The 25,554-nt window shown below is 44.6% G+C and overlaps 1 protein-coding gene across 4 annotated transcripts in view; it reads left to right on the top strand.

Annotated features, from left to right (window-relative positions):
• LOC106590442 (histone lysine acetyltransferase CREBBP) overlaps positions 1-25,554 on the top strand; it is a 73,776-nt gene that overhangs the window by 27,126 nt on the left and 21,096 nt on the right. For all 4 annotated transcript variants that reach the window (XM_014181510.3, XM_014181517.3, XM_014181503.3 and 1 more), the window contains exons 3-9: positions 6,495-6,629; positions 6,851-7,112; positions 19,986-20,099; positions 21,945-22,178; positions 22,678-22,762; positions 23,093-23,233; positions 23,584-23,701. In XM_014181510.3, coding sequence (XP_014036985.3) covers positions 6,495-6,629; positions 6,851-7,112; positions 19,986-20,099; positions 21,945-22,178; positions 22,678-22,762; positions 23,093-23,233; positions 23,584-23,701 — 1,089 coding nt within the window. The remainder of the gene's footprint in view (positions 1-6,494; positions 6,630-6,850; positions 7,113-19,985; positions 20,100-21,944; positions 22,179-22,677; positions 22,763-23,092; positions 23,234-23,583; positions 23,702-25,554) is intronic.

Below are 25,554 nucleotides of genomic sequence, written 5' to 3'. Positions count from 1 at the left end.
CCGTGAAAATACTGCCCCCTAGCCTAGACAGGTTAACATTAGAAGCCTCCTCCATAAGTTTGTTTTACTCACTGCTTTAGCACACTCTGCCAACCCGGATGTCCTAGCCGTGTCTAAATCCTGGCTTAGGAAGTCCACCAAAAACCCTGAAATTTCCATCCTTAACTATAGCATTTTCCTACAAGCTAGAACTGCCAAAGGGGGCGGTGTTGCAAGCTACTGCAGAGACAGCCTGCAGAGTTCTGTCATACTATCCAGGTCTGTAGCCAAACAATTCGAACTTCCACTTTTAAAAATTAATCTTTCCAGAAACAAGTCTCTCACTGTTGCCGCTTGCTATAGACCACCCTCTGCCCCCAGCTGTGCCCTGGACATCATATGTGAATTGATTGCCCCCCATCTATCTTCAGAGCTCGTGCTGCTAGGTGACCTAAACTGTGACATGCTTAACACACCGGCCATCCTACAATCTAAGCTTGATGCCCTCAATCTCACACAAATTATCAATGAACCCACCAGGTACAACCCCAACTCCGTAAACACAGGCACCCTCATAGATATCATCCTTAGCAACTTGCCCTCCAAATACACCTGTACTGTTTTCAACCAAGATCTCAGCGATCACTGCCTCATTGCCTGCATCCGTAATGGGTCTGCGGTCAAACGACCACCCTGCATCACTGTCAAATGCTCCCTTAAAATACTTCAGCGAGCAGGCCTTAAAATACTTCAGCGAGCAGGCCTTTCTAATCGACCTGGCCCGGGTATCCTGGAAGGATATTGACCTCATCCCGTCAGTAGAGGATGCCTGGTTATTCTTTAAAAGTGCGTTCCTCACCATCTTAAATAAGCATGCCCCATTCAAAAAAAAATTGACCCAGGAACAGATATAGCCCTTGGTTCTCTCCAGACCTGACTGCTCTTGACCAGCACAAAAATATCCTGTGGCATTCTGCATTAGCATCGAACAGCCCCCGTGATATGCAACTTTTTAGGGAAGTTAGGAACCAATCTACACAGGCAGTTAGGAAAGGTAAGGCTAGCTTTTTCAAGTTGAAATCTGCATCCTGTAGCACACACTCAAAGTTCTGGGACACTGTAAAGTCCATGGAGAATAAGAGCACCTCCTCCCAGCTGCCCACTGCACTGAGGCTAGGAAACACTGTTACCACTGATAAATCCACTATTATTGAGAATTTCAATAAGCATTTTTCTACGGCTGGCCATGCTTTCCACCTGGCTACCCCTACCCCGGTCAACAGCCCTGCGCTCTCCACAGCAACTCGCCCAAACCTCCCCCACTTTTCCTTCACCCAAACCCAGATAGCTGATGTTCTGAAAGAGCTGCAAAATCTGGACCCCTACAAATCAGCCGGACTAGACAGTCTGGACCCTCTCTTTCTAAAATTATCTGCCAAAATTGTTGCAACCCCTATTACGGGGGGAAAATGTTTTGGGGGTTGAAATGATGCATTACTACTGTAAGTCGCTCTGGATAAGAGCGTCTGCTAAGTGAATAATACTAGCCTGTTCAACCTCTCTTTCATATCGTCTGAGATTCCCATAGATTGGAAAGCTGCCGTGGTCATCCCCCTCTTCAAAGGGGAGACACTCTACACCCAAACTGCTACAGACCTATATCTATCCTATCCTGTCTTTCTAAGGTCTTCGAAAGCCAAGTTAACAAACAGATTACCGACCATTTCGAATCCCACCATACCTTCTCCGCTATGCAATCTGGTTTCAGAGCTGGTAATGGGTGCACCTCAGCCACACTCAAGGTCCTAAACGATATCATAACCGCCATCGATAAGAGACAGTACTGTGCAGCCGTATTCATCGACATGGCTAAGGCTTTCGACTCTGTCAATCACAACATTCTTATTGGCAGACTTAACAGCCTTGGTTTCTGAAATGATTGCCTTGCCTGGTTCACCAACTACTTCTCTGACAGAGTTCAGTATGTCAAGTTGGAGGGCCTGTTGTCCGGACCTCTGGCAGTCTCTATGGGGGTGTCACAGGGTTCAATTCTCGGGCCGACTCTTCTCTATACATCAATGATGTCGCTCTTGCTGCTGGTGATTCTTTGATCCGCCTCTACGCAGACGACACCATTCTGTATACCTCTGGCCCTTCTTTGGACACTGTGTTAACTAACCTCCAGATGAGCTTCAATGCCATACAACTCTCCTTCCGTGGCCTCTAACTGCTCTTAAATGCAAGTAAAACTAAATGCATGCTCACCTGCCCGCCCGTCCAGCACCCATATACTACCCACCACTGCGACCTGTACGCTCTCGTTGGCTGGCCCTCGCTTCATACTCGTCGCCAAACCCACTGGCGCCAGGTCATCTACAAGTCTCTGCTAGGTAAAGCCTCGCCTTATCTCAGCTCACTGGTCACCATAGCAGCACCCACCCGTAGCACGTGCTCCAGCAGGTATATCTCACTGGTCACCCCCAAATCCATTTCTTCCTTTGGCCGCCTCTCCTTCCAGTTCTCTGCTGCCAATGACTGGAACGAACTGCAAAAATCACTGAAGCTGGAGACTCTTACCTCCCTCACTAGCTTTAAGCACCAGCTGTCAGAGCAGCTCACACATCACTGCACCTGTACATAGCTCATCTGTAAATAGCCCATCCAATCTACCTCATCCCCATACTGTATTTATTTATTTATTTATCTTGCTCCTTTGCACCCCAGTATCTCTACTTGCACATTCATCTTCTGCACATTCTACCATTCCAGTGTTTAATTATATTGTTAAATTATATTGTTATTACTTCACCACCATGGCCTATTTATTGCCTTTACCTCTCTTATCCTACCTCATTTGCACATGCTGTATATAGATTTTTCTACTGTATTATTGATTGTATGTTTGTTTATTTCATTTGTAACTCTGTTGTTGTATGTGTCGAACTGCTTTGCTTTATCTTGGCCAGGTCGCAGTTGCAAATGACAACTTTTTCTCAACTAGCCTACCTGGTTAAATAAAGGTGAAATAAAAAAATAGGCGTGCAGAGGCCCATTATCAGCGACTATCACTTTTGTGTTCCAATGGCACGTTGTTAGCTAATCCAAGTTTATCATTTTAAAAAGCTAATTGATCATTAGAAAACCATTTTGCAATTATGTTAGCACAGCTGAAAACTGTTGTTCTAATTAAAGAAGCAATACGACTGGCCTCCTTTAGACTAGTTGAGTATCTGGAGCATCAGCATTTGTGGGTTCGATTTACAGGCTCAAAATGGCCAGAAACAAAGAACTTTCAGCAGTGAAGAGGCGACTCCGGGATGCAAGCCTTTTAGGCAGAGGTCCAGTGTCTGGGTACTTTTGCCCATCTTAATCTTTTATTTTTATTGGCCAGTCTGATGTATGGCTTTTTCTTTGCAACTCTGCCTAGAAGGCCAGCATCCCGGAGTCGCCTCTTCACCGTTGACATTGAGACTGGTGTTTTGTGGGTACTATTTAATGAAGCTGCCAGTTGACGACTTGTGAGGTGTCTGTTTCTTAAACTAGACACTAATATATTTGTCCTCTTGCTCAGTTGCGCACCGGGGCCTCCCACTCCTCTTTCTATTCTGGTTATGGCCAGTTTGCGCTGTTCTGTGAAGGGAGTAGTACACAGCATTGTATGAGATTTTCAGTTTCTTGGCAATTTCTCGCATGGAGTAGCCTTAATTTCTCAGAACAAGAATAGACTGACGAGTTTCAGAAGAAGGTTCCTTGTTTCTAGCCATTTTGAGCCTGTAATCCAACCCACAAATGCTGACGCTCCAGATACTCAACTAGTCTAAAGAAGGCCAGTTTTATTGCTTCTTTAATCAGAACAACAGTTTTCAGCTGTGCTAACATAATTGCAAACTGATTTTCTAATGATCAATTATCCTTTTAAAATGATAAAATTGGATTAGCTAACACAACATTCCATTGGAACACAGGAGTAATGGTTGCTGATAATGGGCCTCTGTACGCCTATGTAGATATTCCATAAAGAAATCTGCCATTTCCAGCTTCAATAGTCATTTACAACGTTAACATTATGTCTCCACTGTATTTCTGATCAATTTGACAATATTTTAATGGACAAAAACAAGGACTTTTCTAAGTGACCTCAAACTTTTGAATGGTGTATATATTATTTTTTCATTACTTTACTTTGTATTTGGTAGCTGTTGTGGAATTGTTAGATATTGCTGCACTGTCGAAACTAGAAGCACAAGCATTTCGCTACACTCGCAATAACATCTGCTATCCATGTGTATGTGACAAACAAACATTTTATTTGATTAATTACGACTAGGAAACTCTGGTATGAACTCAGGGCCCTGATCTTTCCCACCTGCTGAACACTGACACCACGCACCACTGAAAATGGCAACAAAAATTGTTCCTTCCGAGCTCAAAGCACATGAACTCTCCAAGTAGACAAGTCGTTCCTCCGATCACTCCGACCTGACGTGAGCGCGGCATTAGCCATAGCCTGGTCCCAGATATGTTGGTCTTGTCTTGCCCCTTCCTATGGTCCCTAAACAGATCTGGGACCAGGAAACACTTAGCCAGCCTCCCCTGTGCCTAGTACAGCTCTACTACACCAATGTCTGATGTTGCCTCTGTGTCCAACACCATGCCAGCGCTTAAGTTTTTACTGGGCTTAATTCACTGGCTTAATTGCCCAATTAATGAGTGGTGAGAACCTCCATAGCCTTTCGTTACAACGCCTGGTCTTCGTTTCTAACGGGATGATACATTTCTAACAGCGCGCCACAGTGGCCTTGGAGGACAATTTTAAAAACATCTCCATCAACAGCACTGCAGACTCATAACTGCTCTCTTTTTGTACAATGGGCTGCACATGTGACAAGCTGGTTGCCTATTGGCTTGAGTCAGTTCTTTTTTTTTAAGACACATCAGTTGGCAGCATTATTCAGTTGCAAGCTCTGTGCATAGAATTAGAACTAGAATTCTAGATGTAAGGAACTGCTATGGACTGATATTGAGTTAACATTCTCATCTTCTGCTCAATCACTGTCCGTAGGGGATACTACAGTTGATTATAACACTGTGTGTAGATTGCTAGGGATTGTTTACCTAAGCCTCAGTGACACTGCTCTTATGTGGTTTCACAGGAAATCAATAGGAAACCATCCATTCTGCTCTCTCTGTTGTCTAATGAGAGGTCTGCCTGTCTGTAACCTCAACACAGAGAGGGGGTCTTAACAGTGTTTCTAGTTGTGTGTTTACATGGAGACCAGTCCGCTGAGAGAACCTGTAGGAGTTTGGTATGGGTGTGAGACTGAGAAACTCAGTGGTGATTAGTTTGGTGTGTGAGGAAGTGGGGATGGAGAGAGACTGAACGAGAGCGTATTGGTGTTGTCTGCATTATGCTAGGTTGTAAATCTCCTTTCTGGGTGTGTGTGATCCCCCTCTTTCCATGGCTCTCTGCCATACCATTGGACAGTAAATCACTTCATCAAATGCAGAATAAGGGGGTGAGTGTGAAAGGAGGTATAGGGTAATCTATGTGCAGGGCCAAACAAGCTAAATACACTCCTGTGTCTCTGTCGCTCTCGTCTGACAGTGGAGTGGCAAGGCTCAAAGCAGAGCTGGCTGCTGTGTGAAGTGTGTCAGAATGAGGAGGAGGAGGAGGTGTGTCTGGAGTGCACGGCGGGTACTTTTCTTCAGTGCTCGTCTGTGTGGAGTGTTGGCGAGGGACAGAAGGATGTAGGTGGGGTGGGGCCTATCCATCTTCAGCTCTCAGCTGTGTGTTTGTTTGAGTTAAGCTGCTGGTTTCTGGTTGCCTCAGCTGGGCCTTTTTATCTGGTCTGCTGGAGCGCTGTCAACGGTCTGGGCTGTTCCCCGGGGGAGGGAGGGTGTTTCTGCCGCCTGCCGTGGTCTAAGCCTGCCTGCTGCATGGGATCAGAGGGGGAGAGATGTAGGGGCCTCTGTCTGGCTTCTCCAGGCTGTGGAAGGGGGATTTAGGAAAGATAGCTGGGGTGATTGTAGATGGAGAGGAAGCGATGAAGGGGTACTGAGGGAGAAAGCGGAAAGGAAGAGGAGGGATGCAGCCAAGGCCCTCTGGCTCCTCAGCCTGCAGCTCAAACTCTGGCAGTAGGGTTGTGGTGTGGGGCTATGGCTGAGCTGTGTTGGCACTAGCAGGGTTGTGGTGGGACCAAGTTGGCAGAGCTATAATGGCACCATGTACGAGCTGTGACTGGCATGGACCTCACTGGTAGAGCTGCTTGTTGACAAATTGGTGCAGAATTGGAGAAGACAAATTGATGCTGGGAGCATTTTCCATGTTTTGAGATTTGGGTTTGTGTGCTTGGCTTGTTGAAATGGAATTGACACTTGATACATTTTACATTTTGGTCATTTAGCTGAAGTTCTTATCCAGAGCGACTTAGTTATTAGCATGGACGGTGTTTTGAAATGCTTCCTGACATTTTCTCCCCTCTCCCTTTCTTTCCTTCCCCTCTCTCATTTTTCAGTTGGGCCTGGGCAGTAACGGTGGCAGTCCGTTTGGTGGTCAGTACAGCCAGGGGGGGCCAGGGCAGGGGGTGAACCCCCAGCAGCTTCAGAACAAGGCAGCACCCCTTACCGCCGTCACCAGCGTGCCAAACCTGGTGAGTCCTCCTGTCCACACACCTAGTCTGGCAACCTATTCCCTATATAGTGCACAACTTTTTTTCAAGAGTGTTTCCTGTTCTCTCTGTATGTTATGTGCAAATGTCAAGGCTTTGCATTGATCCTGGGACCATCTGATGTCACTGTAGTTAGGTGCAATTATTTTGATGAGGTAGATGTTCTCAAACATATCCTCCCTCTTTCCTCCACCCCTCCCCAGTCCCAGCAGCAGCCCGGGCAGCAGGTGCCCTCGGTGGGCATGGTCCCCGTGCCCGGCAGTGTCTCCATCTCTGGCCCCACGGCCGACCCAGAGAAGCGCAAACTGATCCAACAGCAGCTGGTGCTTCTGCTCCACGCCCACAAGTGCCAGCGGCGCGAGCAAGCCAATGGGGAGGTGCGGGCCTGCGCCCTGCCACACTGCCGCACCATGAAGAATGTCCTCAACCACATGACCCACTGCCAGGCCGGCAAGTCCTGCCAGGGTCAGTACTGGGGGGGGGGGGCTGGCACTGTGGCTAATGGAGGGTGGGGAGGGGTCTGGCACTGTGGCTAATGGAGGGTGGGGACACATCCTCGGTGTGGAGTAACACCGTGGCTGGGTCGTTGAGGCCAGGGTTTCTCTCTCCCCCTGTCTCCATCACTCCTCCCGTCCTGTCTGACTTCTCTCCAAGGTGCTCCTAGTAACACAGAAGGCCAGACGCTCTCCTTCACTCCATAACGGTCACACCACGCATCTTTGCCTAATCTGGTCACGCCACTGGGGATTTCCAGTTCTACACCTCGAATGCTACTTTCCCACTCTCTCCCCTTTTCTCTTTCCCTCTCAATCCTTTCTCTTTCTTTCCCTTCATTCTCTAGTTTTATTTTCTCTTTCGTGGCTTTAATGGAAAATTCCCCTCCAGCCTCCCTCTCATTTATGTCTGGCCTGGTATGCTGTCTGGTTGAAGTGTCATATGAAGCCAAACACTTGTACATGCCAAGTCGTTGGTTTTTCGTGTCTCTGCCAGCTCATTTCCTTCGGCTACCCGCCACCCAAATAATCAGCACGAACGTTCCTCTTCAGAGTAATTGTTCCTTTTTCTCAGATCTAAAGTAAATAGAATTGTATTTTCTTAGGTGATTCTGGTGCTTGGATTGGCTTGTTTTGAGAATTCTACACAGAATCTAAGCAAACTGTTGCTAAGCTCTTATTATGATAGGGGTTGTGTATTGAATCTGTAATAAGAAATTCAATTTGAGATATATTTGGGGGTTTTATTATTAATGCTCAAACAGTCTTGCCATGTTGGTGTATTCCCAAATAGTTATGTATTCATACTTCTCTACACCGCTTCGAGCAATTCATTCACTTAGCTGTCACTTTCATGTATAGTTGCCTTTAGTTCTAGACTCCCTCTTCTCCTGCTGCAGGGCTTGCCCAGGGCTTGCCCAGGGCTAGTGGCAGCAGCAGCAGGCACATCAGTCGGGGTCATCTTCAGTTGGGCAAAAAAAACGTTTTAAAACATTCTGAAATGTGGAGGAACTACTTGAATTTGTCCAATAATAATTGCCAGATTCTAGTTTACCATTGCAAAATGTTTTGCTACTGTGTGCCCTACTGACAGGATCCAGGGCTCTCTGTTAGCCAATTTGGGATCTCTGCTCTGGAGAATAGAGGGAACCCAATATGTCTGCTACAAAACCAGGAGAAACATGTTTTGTTGTTTCTTGTTCTCTCCCTAATGAGGCCAATGACGAAGTCCTGAATTTGCCCAATAATTCTTTTCTTATTCTGTTGAACAGGGCCCTGGGACTCTATATTAGCCAGTTAGCCAACACTGCCAGGAGAAACCCAATCTGGCAGGTACAGATTCCAGAACCAAAAAGAACACGTTGTTTTGGTTGTGGTTTTCTTCTTCTGCCTCTCAAGGCCAAATGCAGTAGACTCTTCCCAGTCTGAAATATCCCTGTGAGATCGCTGGTATGATAACCAGGCCTTTGGGGAGTCTCTGGTTTCTCAATTTCTCGTTCTGCCTCTGCGTTATAACAAGCCAAGACTTATTGTTTGAGGCCTTGCTGCTCTCTGTGTTGCTTTGGAAGGCCTGGATGCTGTTGGCACTAATACACTCTTGCTCTCTTAAAGTGCATTTTGTACTCATGTCAGAGATAATATATGCTCCTCTTCCTGGTCAATGTAGAATATGAAAGTCTGGGGTTATATAAATATTGGTTGTTGCTTTTTGTTTTGGGAGCCAGTGGTGTGTTCCTTGTGCTCTTTGGTTTACCGTCTGTAGTTGCTCACTGAATACACAAAGATGGTGCCGTACTGTGTGGCCTCCAGGTTGCGAGCTCTAATCCAACTTGGCTAATTTGTGATTATCTTGGCATTTATTTGTACTTTATTTTCACAATGTATCCGCTATCATTTCTTATAACCGACAATAACTTTTGAACATCAGATCGGCAGTTAACCTCTTGGGGCTAGGTGGGACGCTAGCGTGCCACCTGTGGTGCACTCCATCAACAGCAGGTGCATTTCAAGAGCGGCAAATTTGAATCCAAATAAATGTCAAAATTCAAATTTTTCAAAAATACAACTATGTTACACCATTTGAAAGATAAACATCTCCTTAATCTAACCACGTTTTACGATTTCAAAAAGGTTTTACGGCGAAAGCATAAATTTAGAGTATGTTAGGACAGTACATTTACAAGAGTTGTGTGTAATGTTTTGTCAAGTCAAAGACAGGGTCACCAAAACCATAAAACCAGCTAAAATGATACACTAACCTTTTACAATCTCCATCAGATGACACTCCTAGGACATTATGTTAGACAATGCATGCATTTTTAGTTCTATCAAGTTCATATTTATATACAAAAACAGCGTTTTACTATGGCATTGATGTTGAGGAAATCGTTTCCCTCCAATAACCGGCAGTCAAGTCAGCGTCACAAATTAAATAATTAAAATTAGAAAACATTGGTAAAATATTATATTGTCATTTAAAGAATTATAGATTTACATCTTTTGAACGCAATCAACTTGCCAGATTTAAAAATAACCTTACTGGGAAATCACACTTTGCAATAATCTGAGCACTGTGCCCAGAAAAATACGCGTTGCGATACAGACTAGACGTCATGTTGGGGAGATCTAAAATCGAAAATACTATGTAAATAATCCATTACCTTTGATTCTCTTCATCAGATGTCACTTCCAGGTATCACAGGTCCATAACGAATGTAGTTTTGTTCAAAAAAGCTCATCATTTATGTCCAAAAATCTCCGTCTCGTTAGCACATGATGTAAGCCAGCCGGACTTCTCGTCATGAACGAGGGGAAAAAATATATTTCCGTTCGTTCAAACATGTCAAACGTTGTATAGCATAAATCATTAGGGCCTTTTTTAACCAGAACATGAATAATATTCAAGGTGGACGAATGCATAGCCTTTTATAACGTATTGGAACGAGGGTACCCAACATGAAGTAGCGCGCCAGGTGTCTAATGGGACATCACCGTTCCATGGCTCTTGTTCGGTCAGATCTCCCTCCAGAAGACTCAAAACACTTTGTAAAGGCTGGTGACATCTAGTGGAAGCAATAGGAAGTGCCAAAATATTCCTAAACCCCTGTGTTTTTCAATGGGATAGGTTTAAAGTCAATACAACACATCAGGTATCCACTTCCTGTCAGAAAATGTCTCAGGGTTTTGCCTGCCAAATGAGTTCTGTTATACTCACAGACACCATTCAAACAGTTTTGGAAACTTTAGAGTGTTTTCTATCCATATATAATAAGTATATGCATATTCTAGTTACTGGGTAGGATTAGTAACCAGATTAAATCGGGTACATTTTTTTTATCCAGACGTGCAAATGCTGCCCCCTAGACCCAACAGGTTAAGAGCCAAATCCGGCTTCAAGTTCGACTCATCTGCCCTGGACTCTCTCTGTAATTCTGACCCAATTTTCGGGGTATCCAAGTGAAAACGTCGGCGTTAGAGACGAGAGGGGGAGTATTTGCGCGATTAAGGTGAAGGGAAAACTGCCCCCCTCCATTCTACTGGCCACTTGATAATAAGATGGATGACTGCCGACCACGGCTTTGATACCAACAGAATTCTTAATTGCAATATTCTCTGCTGTTATCGTGACTGTTGTATACATTCCACCTCAGAACAATAAAAATAACAAGCTGGAACTTAACAAACTATGCGAGGCTATAAACCAGCAGGAAAACTTGCACCCAGAGGCTGCTTTCCTTGTTGCCGCCGCTTTTTATCTTTTAGTTTGCATCATTAACCTCTACAGGATCCGTGTCCTGACAATAGTTCCTCAACGTAGCCTAATTGAAAAATCTTTCCAGCTCTTCCTTTCGATAACCACTCCGAATGAAAGGGGGGAAAAAATGTCATGCTCTGATCCGGTAGAAACTTCATAAAAAATCCATACCTGATTACTTCTTATCTCTTGCGCAAATAGCCTACAGCTGTGTCTGTCCGGAGTTCACTGGGACGGAAACTCTGAGGGCCCAGAGTATTTTATGCAAGTTTGCTAGCTCAAGCTTCTTCCAGAACATGTTAATAGTTGATACAATGTTTGAAGTTCCTTGCAGACAAGCTATGCGTAGCCAATGTGGTTTTATAGGATTTTTATTTTTATCATATTTTCTACCTGTGTGCTGCAATGATTTTATTTGTTGGCTTTTTATGTAGGCTATTTTTACATATTCTCATGTGGAGAAGCCTATGTAGGACAAAACGAAAAGACAATTACAGCACCGCATAGCTGAACACCGCAGCTCAATCAGGTGTAAGAACATTGACTATCCAGTAGCAGCTCACTTTGTTGAAGCTAACCATCCAATCTCCTCCCTCAAATACACAGGCATTGAGCATGTTGCTCTACCAAGGAGAGGAGGTAACCATTGAGATCCAACTACTACAAAGAGCAGCTTACTGGATATCCTATCTAAAAACATTGACCCCCTAGTGGTCTGAATATTTACTTTGATCTCAGGCCCTTCTTATGAACAATTTTCTCTCTTATGAACAAGTTTTATGAATTGATATATTCTTTCTACAACTTATTAGCGTACACCTAAAATGTTCCCCCGTTGATGCTTATTATGCATTAACCTCTATGGGCTAGGTGGGACGCTAGCGTGCCACCCGTGGTGCACTCCATCAACAGCAGGTGCATTTCAAGAGCGGCAAATTTGAATCCAAATAAATGTCAAAATTCAAATTTTTCAAACATACAACTATTTTACACCCTTTGAAAGATAAACATCTCCTTAATCTAACCACGTTTTACGATTTCAAAAAGGTTTTACGGCGAAAGCATACATTTAGAGTATGTTAGGACAGTACATTTACAAGAGTTGTGTGTAATGTTTTGTCAATTCAAAGACAGGGTCACCAAAACCATAAAACCAGCTAAAATGATGCACTAACCTTTTACAATCTCCATCAGATGACACTCCTAGGACATTATGTTAGACAATGCATGCATTTTTAGTTCTATCAAGTTCATATTTATATCCAAAAACAGCGTTTTACTATGGCATTGATGTTGAGGAAATCGTTTCCCTCCAATAACCGGCAGTCAAGTCAGCACCACTAATTAAATAATTAAAATTAGAAAACATTGGTAAAATATTATATTGTCATTTAAAGAATTATAGATTTACATCTCTTGAACGCAATCAACTTGCCAGATTTAAAAATAACCTTACTGGGAAATCACACTTTGCAATAATCTGAGCACTGCGCCCAGAAAAATACGCGTTGCGATACAGACTAGACGTCATGTTGGGGAGATCTAAAATCGAAAATACTATGTAAATAATCCATTACCTTTGATTCTCTTCATCAGATGTCACTTCCAGGTATCACAGGTCCATAACGAATGTAGTTTTGTTCAAAAAAGCTCATCATTTATGTCCAAAAATCTCCGTCTTGTTAGCACATGATCTAAGCCAGCCGGACTTCTCGTCATGAACGAGGGGAAAAAATATATTTCCGTTCGTTCAAACATGTCAAACGTTGTATAGCATAAATCATTAGGGCCTTTTTTAACCAGAACATGAATAATATTCAAGGTGGACGAATGCATACTCTTTTATAACGTATTGGAACGAGGGTACCCAACATGAACTCGCGCGCCAGGTGTCTAATGGGCCATCATCGTTCCATGGCTCTTGTTCGGTCAGATCTCCCTCCAGAAGACTCAAAACACTTTGTAAAGGCTGGTGACATCTAGTGGAAGCAATAGGAAGTGCCAAAATATTCCTCAGCCCCTGTGTTTTTCAATGGGATAGGTTTAAAGGTAATACAACACATCAGGTATCCACTTCCTGTCAGAAAATGTCTCAGGGTTTTGCCTGCCAAATGAGTTCTGTTATACTCACAGACACCATTCAAACAGTTTTAGAAAATTGAGGGTGTTTTCTATCCATATGTAATAAGTATATGCATATTCTAGTTACTGGGTAGGAGTGGTAACCAGATTAAATCGGGTATGTTTTTTTTTATCCAGCCGTGTCAATACTGCCCCCTAGCCCTAACAGGTTAAGGTTGAACCAAAAGATTACATGTAACAAATGTAAATGAAATGGGAAACCATTAAATATGTGACATTGAATGAAAAAATTTATGTTGATTAGAGGTCGACTGATTAATCGGAATGGCCAATTAATTAGGGCCGATTTCAAGGTTTCATAACAATCGGTAATTGGTCTTTTTGGACGCGGCTATTTTTTTATTTGTTTTTGGTTGGTAAAAATGTTTTTTTTTACACCTTTTAACTAACTAGGCCAGTCAGTTAAGAACACATTCTTATTTACAATGACGGCCTAGGAACGGTGGGTTAACTGCCTTGTTCTGGGGCAGAACGACAGATTTTTACCTTGTCAGCTTGGGGATTTGTTTTTGAAACCTTCCGGTTACTAGTCTAACCACCTGCCTTACATTGCACTCCACGAGGAGCCTGCATGGCAGGCTGACTACCTTTTACGCGAGGGCAGCTAGAAGCCAAGATAAGTTGCTAGCTAGCATTAAACTTATCATATAAAAAACAATCAATCTTAACATAATCACTAGTTAACTACACATGGTTGATGATATTACTAGTTTATCTAGCGTGTCCTGCGTTGCATATAATCTGGCACCCCAATGGTGGAACAAGCTCCCTCACGACGCCAGGACAGCGGAGTCAATCACCACCTTCCGGAGACACCTGAAACCCCACCTCTTTAAGGAATACCTGGGATAGGATTAAGTAATCCTTCTACCCCCCCCTCCCCCCCAAAAAATATATAGATTTTGTAAAGTGGTTGTTCCACTGGATATCATAAGGTGAATGCACCAATTTGTAAGTCGCTCTGGAGAAGAGCGTCTGCTAAATGACGTAAATGTAAATGTAATCGATGCGGTGCCTGTTAATTTCTCATTGAATCACAGCCTACTTCGACAAACGGGTGATGATTTAACAAGCGCATTTGCGAAAAAAGCACTGTCGTTGCACCAATGTACCTAACCATTAACATCAATGCCTTTCTTTAAAATCAATACACAAGTATATATTTTTAAACCTGCATATTTAGTTAATATTGCCTGCTAACATGAATTTCTTATAACTAGGGAAATTGTCTTTTGCGTTCCGTGCAAGCAGTCAGGATATATGCAGCAGTTTGGGCCACCTGGCTCATTGCGAACTGTGTGAAGTATAATTATGACATAACATTGAAGGTTGTACAATGTAACAGCAATATTTAGACTCAGGGATGCCATCCGTTAGATAAAATACGGAACGGTTCCGTATTTCACTGAAAGAAAAAAACGTTTTGTTTTCTAAATTATAGTTTCCGGATTCGACCATTTTAATGACCAAAGGCTCGTATTTCTGTGTGTTATTGTTATAATTAAGTCTATGATTTGATAGAGCAGTCTGACTGAACGATGGTAGGCACCAGCAGGCTCGTAAGCATTCATTCAAACAGCACTTTCGTGCGTTTGCCAGCAGCTCTTCGCAATGCTTTAAGCATTGCGCTGTTTATGACTTCAAGCCCATCAACTCCCGAGATTAGGCTGGTGTAACCGATGTGAAATGGCTAACTAATTAGCGCGGTGCGCGCTAATAGCGTTTCAAACGTCACTCGCTCTGAGACTTGGAGTAGTTGTTCCCCTTGCTCTGCATGGGTAACACTGCTTCGAGGGTGGCTGTTGTCGATGTGTTCCTGGTTCGAACCCAGGTAGGAGCGAGGAGAGGGACGGAACCTATACTATTACACTGGCAATACTAAAGTGCCTATAAGAACATCCAATAGTCAAAGGTACATGAAATACAAATCGTATAGAGAGAAATAGTCCTAGAATTCCTATAATAACTACAACCTAAAACTTCTTACCTGGGAATATTGAAGACTCATGTTAAAAGGAACCACCAGCTTTCATACAGTGGGGGAAAAAAGTATTTGATCCCCTGCTGATTTTGTACGTTTGCCCACTTACAAAGAAATGATCCGTCTATAATTTTAATGGTAGGTTTATTTAAACAGTGAGAGACAGAATAACAACAAAAAAATCCAGAAAAACGCATGTCAAAAATGTTATAAAATGATTTGCATTTTAATGGGGGAAATAAGTATTTGACCCCTCTGCAAGATATGACTTAGTACTTGGTGGCAAAACCCTTGTTGGCAATCACAGAGGTCAGACGTTTCTTGTAGTTGGCCACCAGGTTTGCACACATCTCAGGAGGGATTTTGTCCCACTCCTCTTTGCAGATCTTCTCCAAGTCATTAAGGGTTCGAGGCTTGTGGCAAATTCAATTGATTGAACATGAGTTGGAAAGGCACACACCTATCTATATAAGGTCCCACAGTTGACAGTGCATTTCATAGCAAAAACCAAACCATGAGGTCGAAGGAATTGTCTGTAGAGCTCAGAGACAGGATTGTGTCAAGGCACAGATCTGGGGAAGGGTACCAAAACATTTGTGCCATTGAAGGTCCCCAAGAACATAGTGGCCTTCATCATTCTTCAATGAAAGAGGAACCACCAAGACTCTTCCTAGAGCTGGCTGCCCATTCAAACTAAGCAATCAGGGGAGAAGTGCCTTGGTCAGGGATGTGACCAACGACTCAATGCTCACTCTTAACAGAGCTCCAGAGTTCCTCTGTGGAGATGGGAGAACCTTCCAGAAGGACAACCATCTCTGCAGCACTCCACCAATCAGGCCTTTATGGTAGAGTGGTCAGACAGTAGTCACTCATCAGTAAAAGACACATGACCGTCATACCCAAGACTCAAGGCTTTAATCACTGCCACAGGTGCTTTCACAAAGTACTGAGTAAAGGGTCTGAATACTTATGTAAATGTAATATATCAGTTATTTTATTTCTTTATCCATTTCTAAAAAATCAGTTTGCTTTGTCATTATGGGGTATTGTGTGTAGATTGAGGGGAAAAATTATATTTTATCATTTTTAAAATAATGCTGTAACTTCTGAATACTTCCCGAATGCACTGTATATGGATAAATACACGTTTAAAAATTTCTTTTTTTTTCGGAGACAGCCCTAGATTCCAGCCATACAAGCCATAGACTGTTCTCTCTGCTTCCGGTACTGATGCATCAGGTCTGACACCAACAGACTCCTGAACAGCTTCTAAATAGCTAACAAAATGGCTACACGGACTATCTGGGTTGACTCTTACATGTTTTCAGGATTTTTTGGGGGGCACCGTTTCCATGTATGATCACAGGACTAAAACTCTATATACACACACTGACAATCCAACCCATACATTCTATTTGCTCACACACATAACACGCTCACACATTTATACTGACTCTACAGTTGTTGCCGAAAGTTTTGAGAATGATACAAATATTAATTTTCACAAAGTCTGCTGCCTCAGTGTCTTTAGATATTTTTGTCAGATGTTACTATGGAATACTGAAGTATAATTACAAGCATTTCATAAGTGTCAAAGGCTTTTGACAATATTTGCAGTGTTGACCCTTTTTCAAGACCTCTGCAATCCGCCCTGGCATGCTGTCAATTAACTTCTGGGCCACATCCTGACTGATGGCAGCCCGTTCTTGCATAATCAATGCTGGAGTTTGTCAGAATTTGTGGGGTTTTGTTTGTCCCACCCGCCTCTTGAGGATTGACCACAAGTTCTCAATGGGATTAAGGTCTGGGGAGTTTCCTGGCCATGGACCCAAAATATCGATGTTTTGTTCCCTGAGCCACTTGGTTATCACTTTTGCCTTATGGCAAGGTGCTCCACCATGCTGGAAAAGGCATTGTTCGTCACCAAAGTGTTCCTGGATGGTTGGGAGAAGTTGCTCTCGGAGGATGTGTTGGTACCATTCTTTATTCATGGCTGTGTTCGTAGGCAAAATTGTGAGTGAGCACACTCCCTTGGCTGAGAAGCAACCCCACACATGAATGGTCTCAGGATGCTTTACTGTTTGCATAACACAGGACTGATGGTAGCGTTCACCTTGTCTTCTCCGGACAAGCTTTTTTCCAGACGCCCCAAACAATCGGAAAGGGGATTCATCAGAGAAAATGACTTTACCCCAGTCCTCAGCAGTCCTATCCCTGTACCTTTTGCAGAATATCAGTCTGTCCCTCATGTTTTTCCTGGAGAGAAGTGCCTTCTTTGCTGCCCTTCTTGACACCAGGCCATCCTCCAAAAGTCTTCGCCTCACAGTGCGTGCAGATGCACTCACACCTGCCTGCTGCCATTCCTGAGCAAGCTCTGTACTGGTGGTGCCCCAATCCCGCAGCTGAATCAACTTTAGGAGACAGTCCTGGCGCTTGCTGGACTTTCTTGGGCGCCCTGAAGCCTTCTTCACAACAATTGAACCGCTCTCCTTGAAGTTATTGATGATCCGATAAATGATTGATTTAGGTGCAATCTTACTGGCAGCAATATACTTGCCTGTGAAGCCCTTTTTGTGCAAAGCAATGATGACGACACGTGTTTCCTTGCAGGAAACCGTGGTTGACAGAGGAAGAACAATGATTCCATGCACCACCCTCCTTTTGAAGCTTCCAGTCTGTTATTCGAACTCAATCAGCATGACAGTGATCTCCAGCCTTGTCCTCGTCAACACTCACACCTGTGTTAACGAGAGAATCACTGACATGATGTCAGCTGGTCGTTTTGTGGCAGGGCTGAAATGCAATGGAAATGTTTATTTGGGGTTCAGTTAATTTGCATGGCAAAGAGGGACTTTGCAATTAATTGCAACTCATCTGATCACTCTTCATAACATTTTGGAGTATATGCAAATTGCCATCATACAAACTGAGGCAGCAGACTTTGTTAAAAATTCATATTTGTCATTCTCAAAAATGTACACAAGCACACACTCGCGTATAATCATCATATATGCTGCTGCTACTGTCAGCAGCATACCACCCTGCATCCCACTGCTGTCTTGCTTCTGAAGCTAAGCAGGGTTAGTCCTGGTCAGTCCCTGGATGGGAGACCAGATGCTGCTGGAAGTGGTGTTGGAGGGCCAGTAGGAGGCAGTCTTTCCTCTGGTCTAAAAAATATACCAATGCCCCAGGGCAGTGATTGGGGACACTGCCCTGTGTAGGGTGCCGTCTTTCGGATGGGACGTTAAACGGGTGTCCTGACTCTCTCTGAGGTCATTCAAGATCCCGTTGCACTTATCGTAGGAGTAGGGGTGTTAACCCCGGTGTCCTGGCTAAATTCCTAGTCTGGCCCTCATACCATCATGGCCACCTAATCATCCTCAGCTTACAATTGGCTCATTCATCCCCCTCCTCTCCCCTGAAACTATTCCCCAGGTTGTTGCTGTAAATGAGAATATGTTCAATCAACATACCTGGTAAAAAAAAATAATAAAATATCCTGATGCCTAGTGACCTCTATACCTACTGCTATCACTCCAGATTCCATGCACATTGTAAATATGATATTGAAACTGACCCTGTATATAGCTTACTTACACTACATGGTCAAAAGTATGCGGACACCCCTTCGTATTAGCGGATTCTGCTATTTCAATCACACCTGTTGTTAACAGACGTATAAAACCGAGCACACAGTCATGCGATCTTCATAGACTAACATTGGCAGTGTAATGACCCGTACTGAAGAGCTGTGTCTTTCAACGTGGCACCGTCATAGGGTGCCACCTTTCCATCAAGTCAGTTCGTCCAATTTCTGCCCTGCTAGAGCTGCCCCGGTCAACTAAGTGCTGTGAAGTGGAAAAGTCTAGGAGCAACAACAGCTCAGCGTTAGTGCTAGGCCACACAAGCTCACAGAACAGGACCGCCAAGTGCTGAAACGCGTAGCGCGTAAAAATTGTCTGTCCTTGGTTGCAACACTCACTACCGAGTTCCAAACTGCCTCTGGAAGCAACGTCAGCACAAGAACTGCTCATCGGGAGCTTCATGAAATGGGTTTCCATGGCCGAGCAGCCGAACACAAGCCTAAGATCACCATGCCCAGTGCCAAGTGTTGGCTGAAGTGGTATAAAGCTTGCCACCATTGGACTCTGGAGCAGTGGAAACACGTTCTCTGGCGTGATGAATCACACTTCACCATCTGGCAGTCCGACAGACAAATCTGGGTTTGTCAAATGCCAGGAGAACGCTACCTGCCAGAATGCATAGTGCCAACTAAAGTTTGGTAGAGGAGAAATAATGTTCTGGGGCTGTTTTTCATTGTTCGGTCTAGGCCCCTTAGTTGCAGTGAAGGGAAATCTTAACGCTACAGCATACAATGACATTCTAGACGATTCTGTGCTTCCAACTTTGTGGCAACAGTTTGGGGAAGGCCTTTCCCTCTTTCAGCATGACATTGTCCCCGTGCACAAATCGAGGTCCATACAGAAATGGTTTGTCGAGTTCCGTGTGGAAGAACTTGACTAGCCTGCATAGAGCCCTGACCTCAACCCCATCGAACACCTTTGGGATGAATTGGAAAGCCGACTGCAAGCCTGGCCAAATCGCCCAAAATCAGTCCCCGACTTCACTAATGCTGTTGTGGATTAATTGAGTCCCCACTGCAGTGTTCCAACATCTTCTGGGAAGGCTTTCCACTATAGTGGAGGCTGTTAATGGAAGCAAAGGGGGAACCAACTACATATTAATGCCCATAACTTTTGAATAAGATGTTCGATGAGCAGGTGTCCACATACTTTTGTAGCATTTTGTTCTACCTTGTTATTTTTTGTGTTACATTGTTATTGATTACTGCATTGTTGGGTTTAGTGCTTGAGAGGAATTTCACTGTACTTGTGCATTTGACATTAAACCTGTGTTACAGGTGGTGTAACGCTGTGTTCCCTCTGCTCTTCCTTTCCCCTCTGTAGTGGCTCACTGTGCGTCATCCAGACAGATCATCTCACACTGGAAGAACTGTACGCGGCACGACTGTCCTGTCTGCCTGCCGCTAAAGAACGCCAGTGACAAGAAGAACCAGCAACGTGAGTAGTACCCACACACGGATCTAGGATCAGTTTACTGACTCCCCATATATCAACCATTAGGGTGAAAAACTGAACTCAGATCAGTGACTATAGACCACCTCATCCTACTCAATGAGTACTGCATCATCCATAAGACACCACCACCTGTAGGATATTTATATACTAGCCTTGTGTTCCTCCAGCCTGGTCTTAGATATGTTTGTGCTGTCTTGCCAATGACCGTAGATCTAGGCAAGACCGCACAATCAGATCTGGGACCAGGCTAGCGTTCCACAGGGCTGGTTGTGAACAGCTTGATGAGCAAGAGTGGACTCCTGCTGGGCTTGTAATCCGAGATGCAGGAGGGAGAGGAGAGGAGGAGGGGGACGAGGCATGGAGGGTGTGTGGCTGTCCTGCTGAGCGATTGGCTGGTGGACTGATGATTCATTTAAACCCCCCAGATGACTTTCTCCTTTCTTGTTCTCTCACTCTGTTAATTGCTCCCTCTCTCTCCATCTCTTTGCCTTACTCTGCTTTCTTGTTTTTTTCCCTTTGCTCTTTTACTCCTTTCTCTCTCATTCTCTGCTTGCTCATTCTCTCTCCCTCTGCTCAGCATCTTTCATCACTCTGTTCTTTAGAGAGTTTGTTTCTCTCTGCCTGATTCACATGCTGGAAAGCACAATGGCACCACTGACTTTACTCCTGCCAGTGTAAATAGCAAGCAGCATTTCAGTTCGTTCTCCTCTGATTTTTTTATATTTTTATGATGCGTCCCAAATTGCACCCTATTCCTACATAGACCAGGGCCCATAGTGCACTATAGGGAATAGGCTGCCATTTGGGAAGCAGACATAGAGTAGTATGTTGGCTGAACTCTATTTAATATGCAGAGTTTACACATGTAATACCCCATGAAGGAATTTCTACAGCTCTTATGTGTCACAATGTGGTTAAACCACTAAGATTAGAACCATATCTGCTGTTTCACACGGCTATCTCATGGCAAGTAAAGTTCCAAGAATAAATATCAATCAAGTTATGAAAGCTTTGTGTGTGTGTGTGTGTGTGCGCTGATTGTGTGTATACATCAAGGTGTGCCTACATGATCGTGTGTATGTTTGTGTTTGATTACATTGTATAGGACTATCAAATCAAAGTTTAAGTAAGATTGATTGTCACGTGCGCCGAATACAACAGGTGTAGACCTTACAGTGAAATGCTTACTTACAGGCTCTAACCAATAGTGCGGGGGGAAAAAAGGTGTGTGTGTGTGTGTGTGTGTGTGTGTGTGTGTGTGTGTGTGTGTGTGTGTGTGTGTGTGTGGGTAAGTAAAGAAATAAAACGACAGTAAGAAGACATTTGAAAATAAGAGTAGCAAGGCTATATACAGACACCGGTTAGTCAGGCTTATTGAGGTAGTATGTACATGTGGGTATGGTTAAAGTGACTATGCATATATGATGAACAGAGAGTAGCAGTAGCGTAAAAAGAGGGGTTGGCGGGTGGTGGGTCACAATGCAGATAGCCCGGTTAGCCAATGTGTGGGAGCACAAGTTGGTCGGGCCAATTGAGGTAGTATGTACATGAATGTATAGTTAAAGTGACTATGCATATAAGATAAACAGAAAGTAGCAGGGGGAGGGCACACAATGCAAATAGTCCGGAAAACCATTTGGTTACCTGTTCAGGAGTCTTATGGCTTGGGGGTAAAAACTGTTGAGAAGCCTTTTTGTCCTAGACTTGGCACTCCGGTACCGCTTGCCATGCGGTAGTAGAGAGAACACACTATAGCTAACAGCATATGTTTATCATAGTCAAATCAATCAAAATCAATGTTAACTAGAATCTCTCTCCCCCCTCCAGCCTTGCTGAGTTCCCCCAACGCTGCCCTCCAGAACTCCCTGGCCTCTGTGGTCTCTGGTGCTCCCTCCCTCAACACCCCCACCCCCATCGACCCCTCTTCCATGCAGAGGGCCTATGCCGCCCTGGGCCTGCCGTACAGCAACCAGACCCCCACCCCCGGTCAGACCCCCCCAGGGGGACAGAACGCTACACAGGGGCAGCATCCACAGCGAATGAGACCCATCAATGCACTAGGTAAAGAGTGGTTTTTGTGTAGCAGGGCTGTGTTCATTAGGACACTCCACAGAAGACATTTGGAAATGTTTTGGAATGGGAATTAGTGTTTCTTATTGGACCAGTTCAGGTGGTCCCTCCCTGTTTCAATCAATTTTCTGTTTGCTGCCTAATGAGCACGATCCCAGGTGTGTCAGTTTGGGAGAAGTGTTTGATTAAGAGACCATAGTTTGGTCAGTCTCCATTGGTCCTTGCTCAACAGGTTTTATTGTTTGGTTAACCGTCTAGTAACAGTTGCTACTTTATTTAACTGCGTAAACATTAAAGCGTGTGTGCTTCTGTCTTGTCTGATGAGACGTGTGTGTGTGTGTGTGTGTGTGTGTGTGTGTGTGTGTGTGTGTGTGTGTGTGTGTGTGTGTGTGTGTGTGTGTGTGTGTGTGTGTGTGTGTGTGTAATACAATCTTAACTTGCGTCTAGACACACATACAGATTCTAACTTGCCATGTCTCTGTTTCTCCAGGTAACCAGATGGCTCTGGGAGGCGGGGCGATGGGCGTGGCCTCGTCAGATCAGACCAACCTGCACTCAGACTCTCTCAACGCCAAGTGAGTCTCAGCAAACATACATCATGTCTAGGAGCTGTGCCAAGGAATTGATTGATTGAATGAATACGTGGTTATTCTAAAAACTGTTGCTTTAGCTGAGAAGAAATAGATCAAGGGACTGAAACATGAAAGTAGGCGTATAGCACGATCATGGATAATAAGTGAATACATTTAGCTGTATTGAAGATTCTCTCACACAGGTTTCCATATGAAGTGACTTGTTGACACAGCACCAGACTTAATTGAATTGGAACTCCTCGTGAGCTTTTGTTCAGGCCTATGTAAGATGTTTTCCCTTGTCCTAATCTCCCCCTCTCCTCCCCCTGTCAGTCAGCTGTTGTCCGACGGATCAGGTGTTGGCTCCATGGGGGGTAGCCTGCCCACCGCCGCCCCCCTCTCAGCATCGGGAGTCAGGAAGACCTGGCATGAACACGTCACTCAGGACCTCCGCAACCACCTCGTCCACAAACTGTACGTCCAGATGGCTGCAGTGGGAAAACGACCATAGAAAACCGTTAAAATACTCTTATCCCAATGGAATACTAAACACAAGTCTCTGAGTTGTGGTTTAGTTCCAAAGCAGTGGTTTTGAATTGTGACTCACTGGGAGCCTTTAGATTTATTGTCACCCACCACACAAACAACTTCCTAGTCACAACCACCGACATCCACTTATATCAGAAGCTCTGTAATGAGAAAGTCATGTTCTTAAGGCGACATAAGCAGTGAATCACTTGAAAAGAGTAGACTCAGTCCTTCCCATGTTCATTAGTTTGTTTATTCAATGCCTCTGCTCTCTCCCTCTACTTCTCTCTGTCCAGAGTACAAGCCATTTTCCCCACCCCAGATCCGGCAGCTCTAAAGGATAGGCGGATGGAGAACCTGGTGGCATACGCTAGGAAGGTCGAGGGGGACATGTACGAGTCTGCCAACAGCAGGGTACGACACACATGCACACAAGCTAGGAAGGTGGAGGGGTACAGTGCATTCGGAAAGTATTCAGACCCCTTCACTTTTTCCACATTCTGTTACATTACAGCCTTATTCTAAAATGGATTAAGTTGTTTTTTTCCTCATCTATCTACACACAATAGCCCATAATGACAAAGCAAAAACACGGTTTTTAGAAATGTTTGCAAATGTATTAAAAATAATAAAAAAACACATTTACATAAGTATTCAGACCCTTTACTCAGTACTTTGTTGAAGCACCTTTGACAGCGATTACAGCCTCAAGTCTTCTTGGGTATGACGCTACAAGCTTGGCACACCTGTATTTGGAGTTTCTCAAAAAAAATTCTCTGCAGAGCCCCTTGAGCTCTGTCAGGTTGGATGGGGAGCGTTGCTTTACAGCTATTTTCAGGTCTCCAGAGATCAGGTTCAAGTCCGGGCTCTGGCTGGGCCACTCAAGGGCATTCAGAGACTTGTCCCTAAGCCACTCCTGCAGTGTCTTGGCTGTTTGCTTAGGGTTGTTGTCCTGTTAGAAGGTGAACCTTCACCCCAGTCTGAGGTCCTGAGTGCTCTGGTGCAGGTTTTCATCAAGGATCCTTTTATGCTTTGCTCCGTTCATCTTTGCCTCGATCCTGACTAGTCTCCCAGTCCCTGCTGCTTAAAAACATCCCCACAGCATGATCCTGCCACCACCATGCTTCACCGTAGGGATGGTGCCAGGTTTCCTCTGGGTGTGACACTTGGAATTCAGGCCAAAGAATGCAAGTGAGCTCAATTTCGAGTCTCATATCAAATGGTCTGAATACTTATGTAAATAAGGAATTTCTGTAAAAAAATTTTTATAAATTTGCAAAAATGTATAAACCTGTTTTCGCTTTGTCATTATGGGGTATTGTGTGTAGAGGGAAAAAATAATATAATCAAGGGGTCTGAATACTTTCTGAATGCACTGTATGAGTCTGCCAACATTAGGGTACAACACGCACACTGGGAAGGTGGAGGGGGACATGTATGAGCCTGCCAACATTAGGGTACAACGCGCACACTGGGAAAGTGGAGGGGAACATGTATGAGTCTGCCAACATTAGGGTACAACCGCCCGGGGGGGGGGGGCAGGGCCGCCACTGGGACACGCGCCCTGGGAGGGGGGGAACATGTATGAGTCTGCCAACATTAGGGTACAACGCGCACCGGGGGGGGGGGCAGGGCGCCACTGGGACACCGCGCCTGGGAGGGGAGGGGGACATGTATGAGTCTGCCAACATTAGGGTACAACACGCACACTGGGAAGGTGGAGGGGAACATGTATGAGCCTGCCAACATTAGGGTACAACACGCACACTGGGAAGGTGGAGGGGAACATGTATGAGTCTGCCAACATTAGGGTACAACACGCACACTGGGAAGGTGGAGGGGGACATGTATGAGTCTGCCAACATTAGGGTACAACGCGCACACTGGGAAGGTGGAGGGGAACATGTATGAGTCTGCCAACATTAGGGTACAACGCGCACACTGGGAAGGTGGAGGGGAACATGTATGAGTCTGCCAACATTAGGGTACAACGCGCACACTGGGAAGGTGGAGGGGGACATGTATGAGCCTGCCAACATTAGGGTACAACGCGCACACTGGGAAGGTGGAGGGGGACATGTATGAGCCTGCCAACATTAGGGTACAACGCGCACACTGGGAAGGTGGAGGGGGACATTAGGGTACGACGTGCGTGCTGGGAAGGTGGAGAGGGACATGTATGAGTCTGCCAACAGCAGGGTCCGCAGCTCACATTCCCCAGAAACAAGCCCCTTGAATAGTCCTCAGTGTCCTGCTTTTATCTGTTC

The sequence above is a fragment of the Salmo salar genome, chromosome 02 (genome assembly GCF_965601325.2).
Source record: "Salmo salar chromosome 02, fSalSal1, whole genome shotgun sequence".
In the NCBI taxonomy this organism is placed as follows: Eukaryota; Metazoa; Chordata; class Actinopteri; order Salmoniformes; family Salmonidae; genus Salmo; species Salmo salar.
This window is presented reverse-complemented; position numbering and strand designations above follow the sequence as displayed.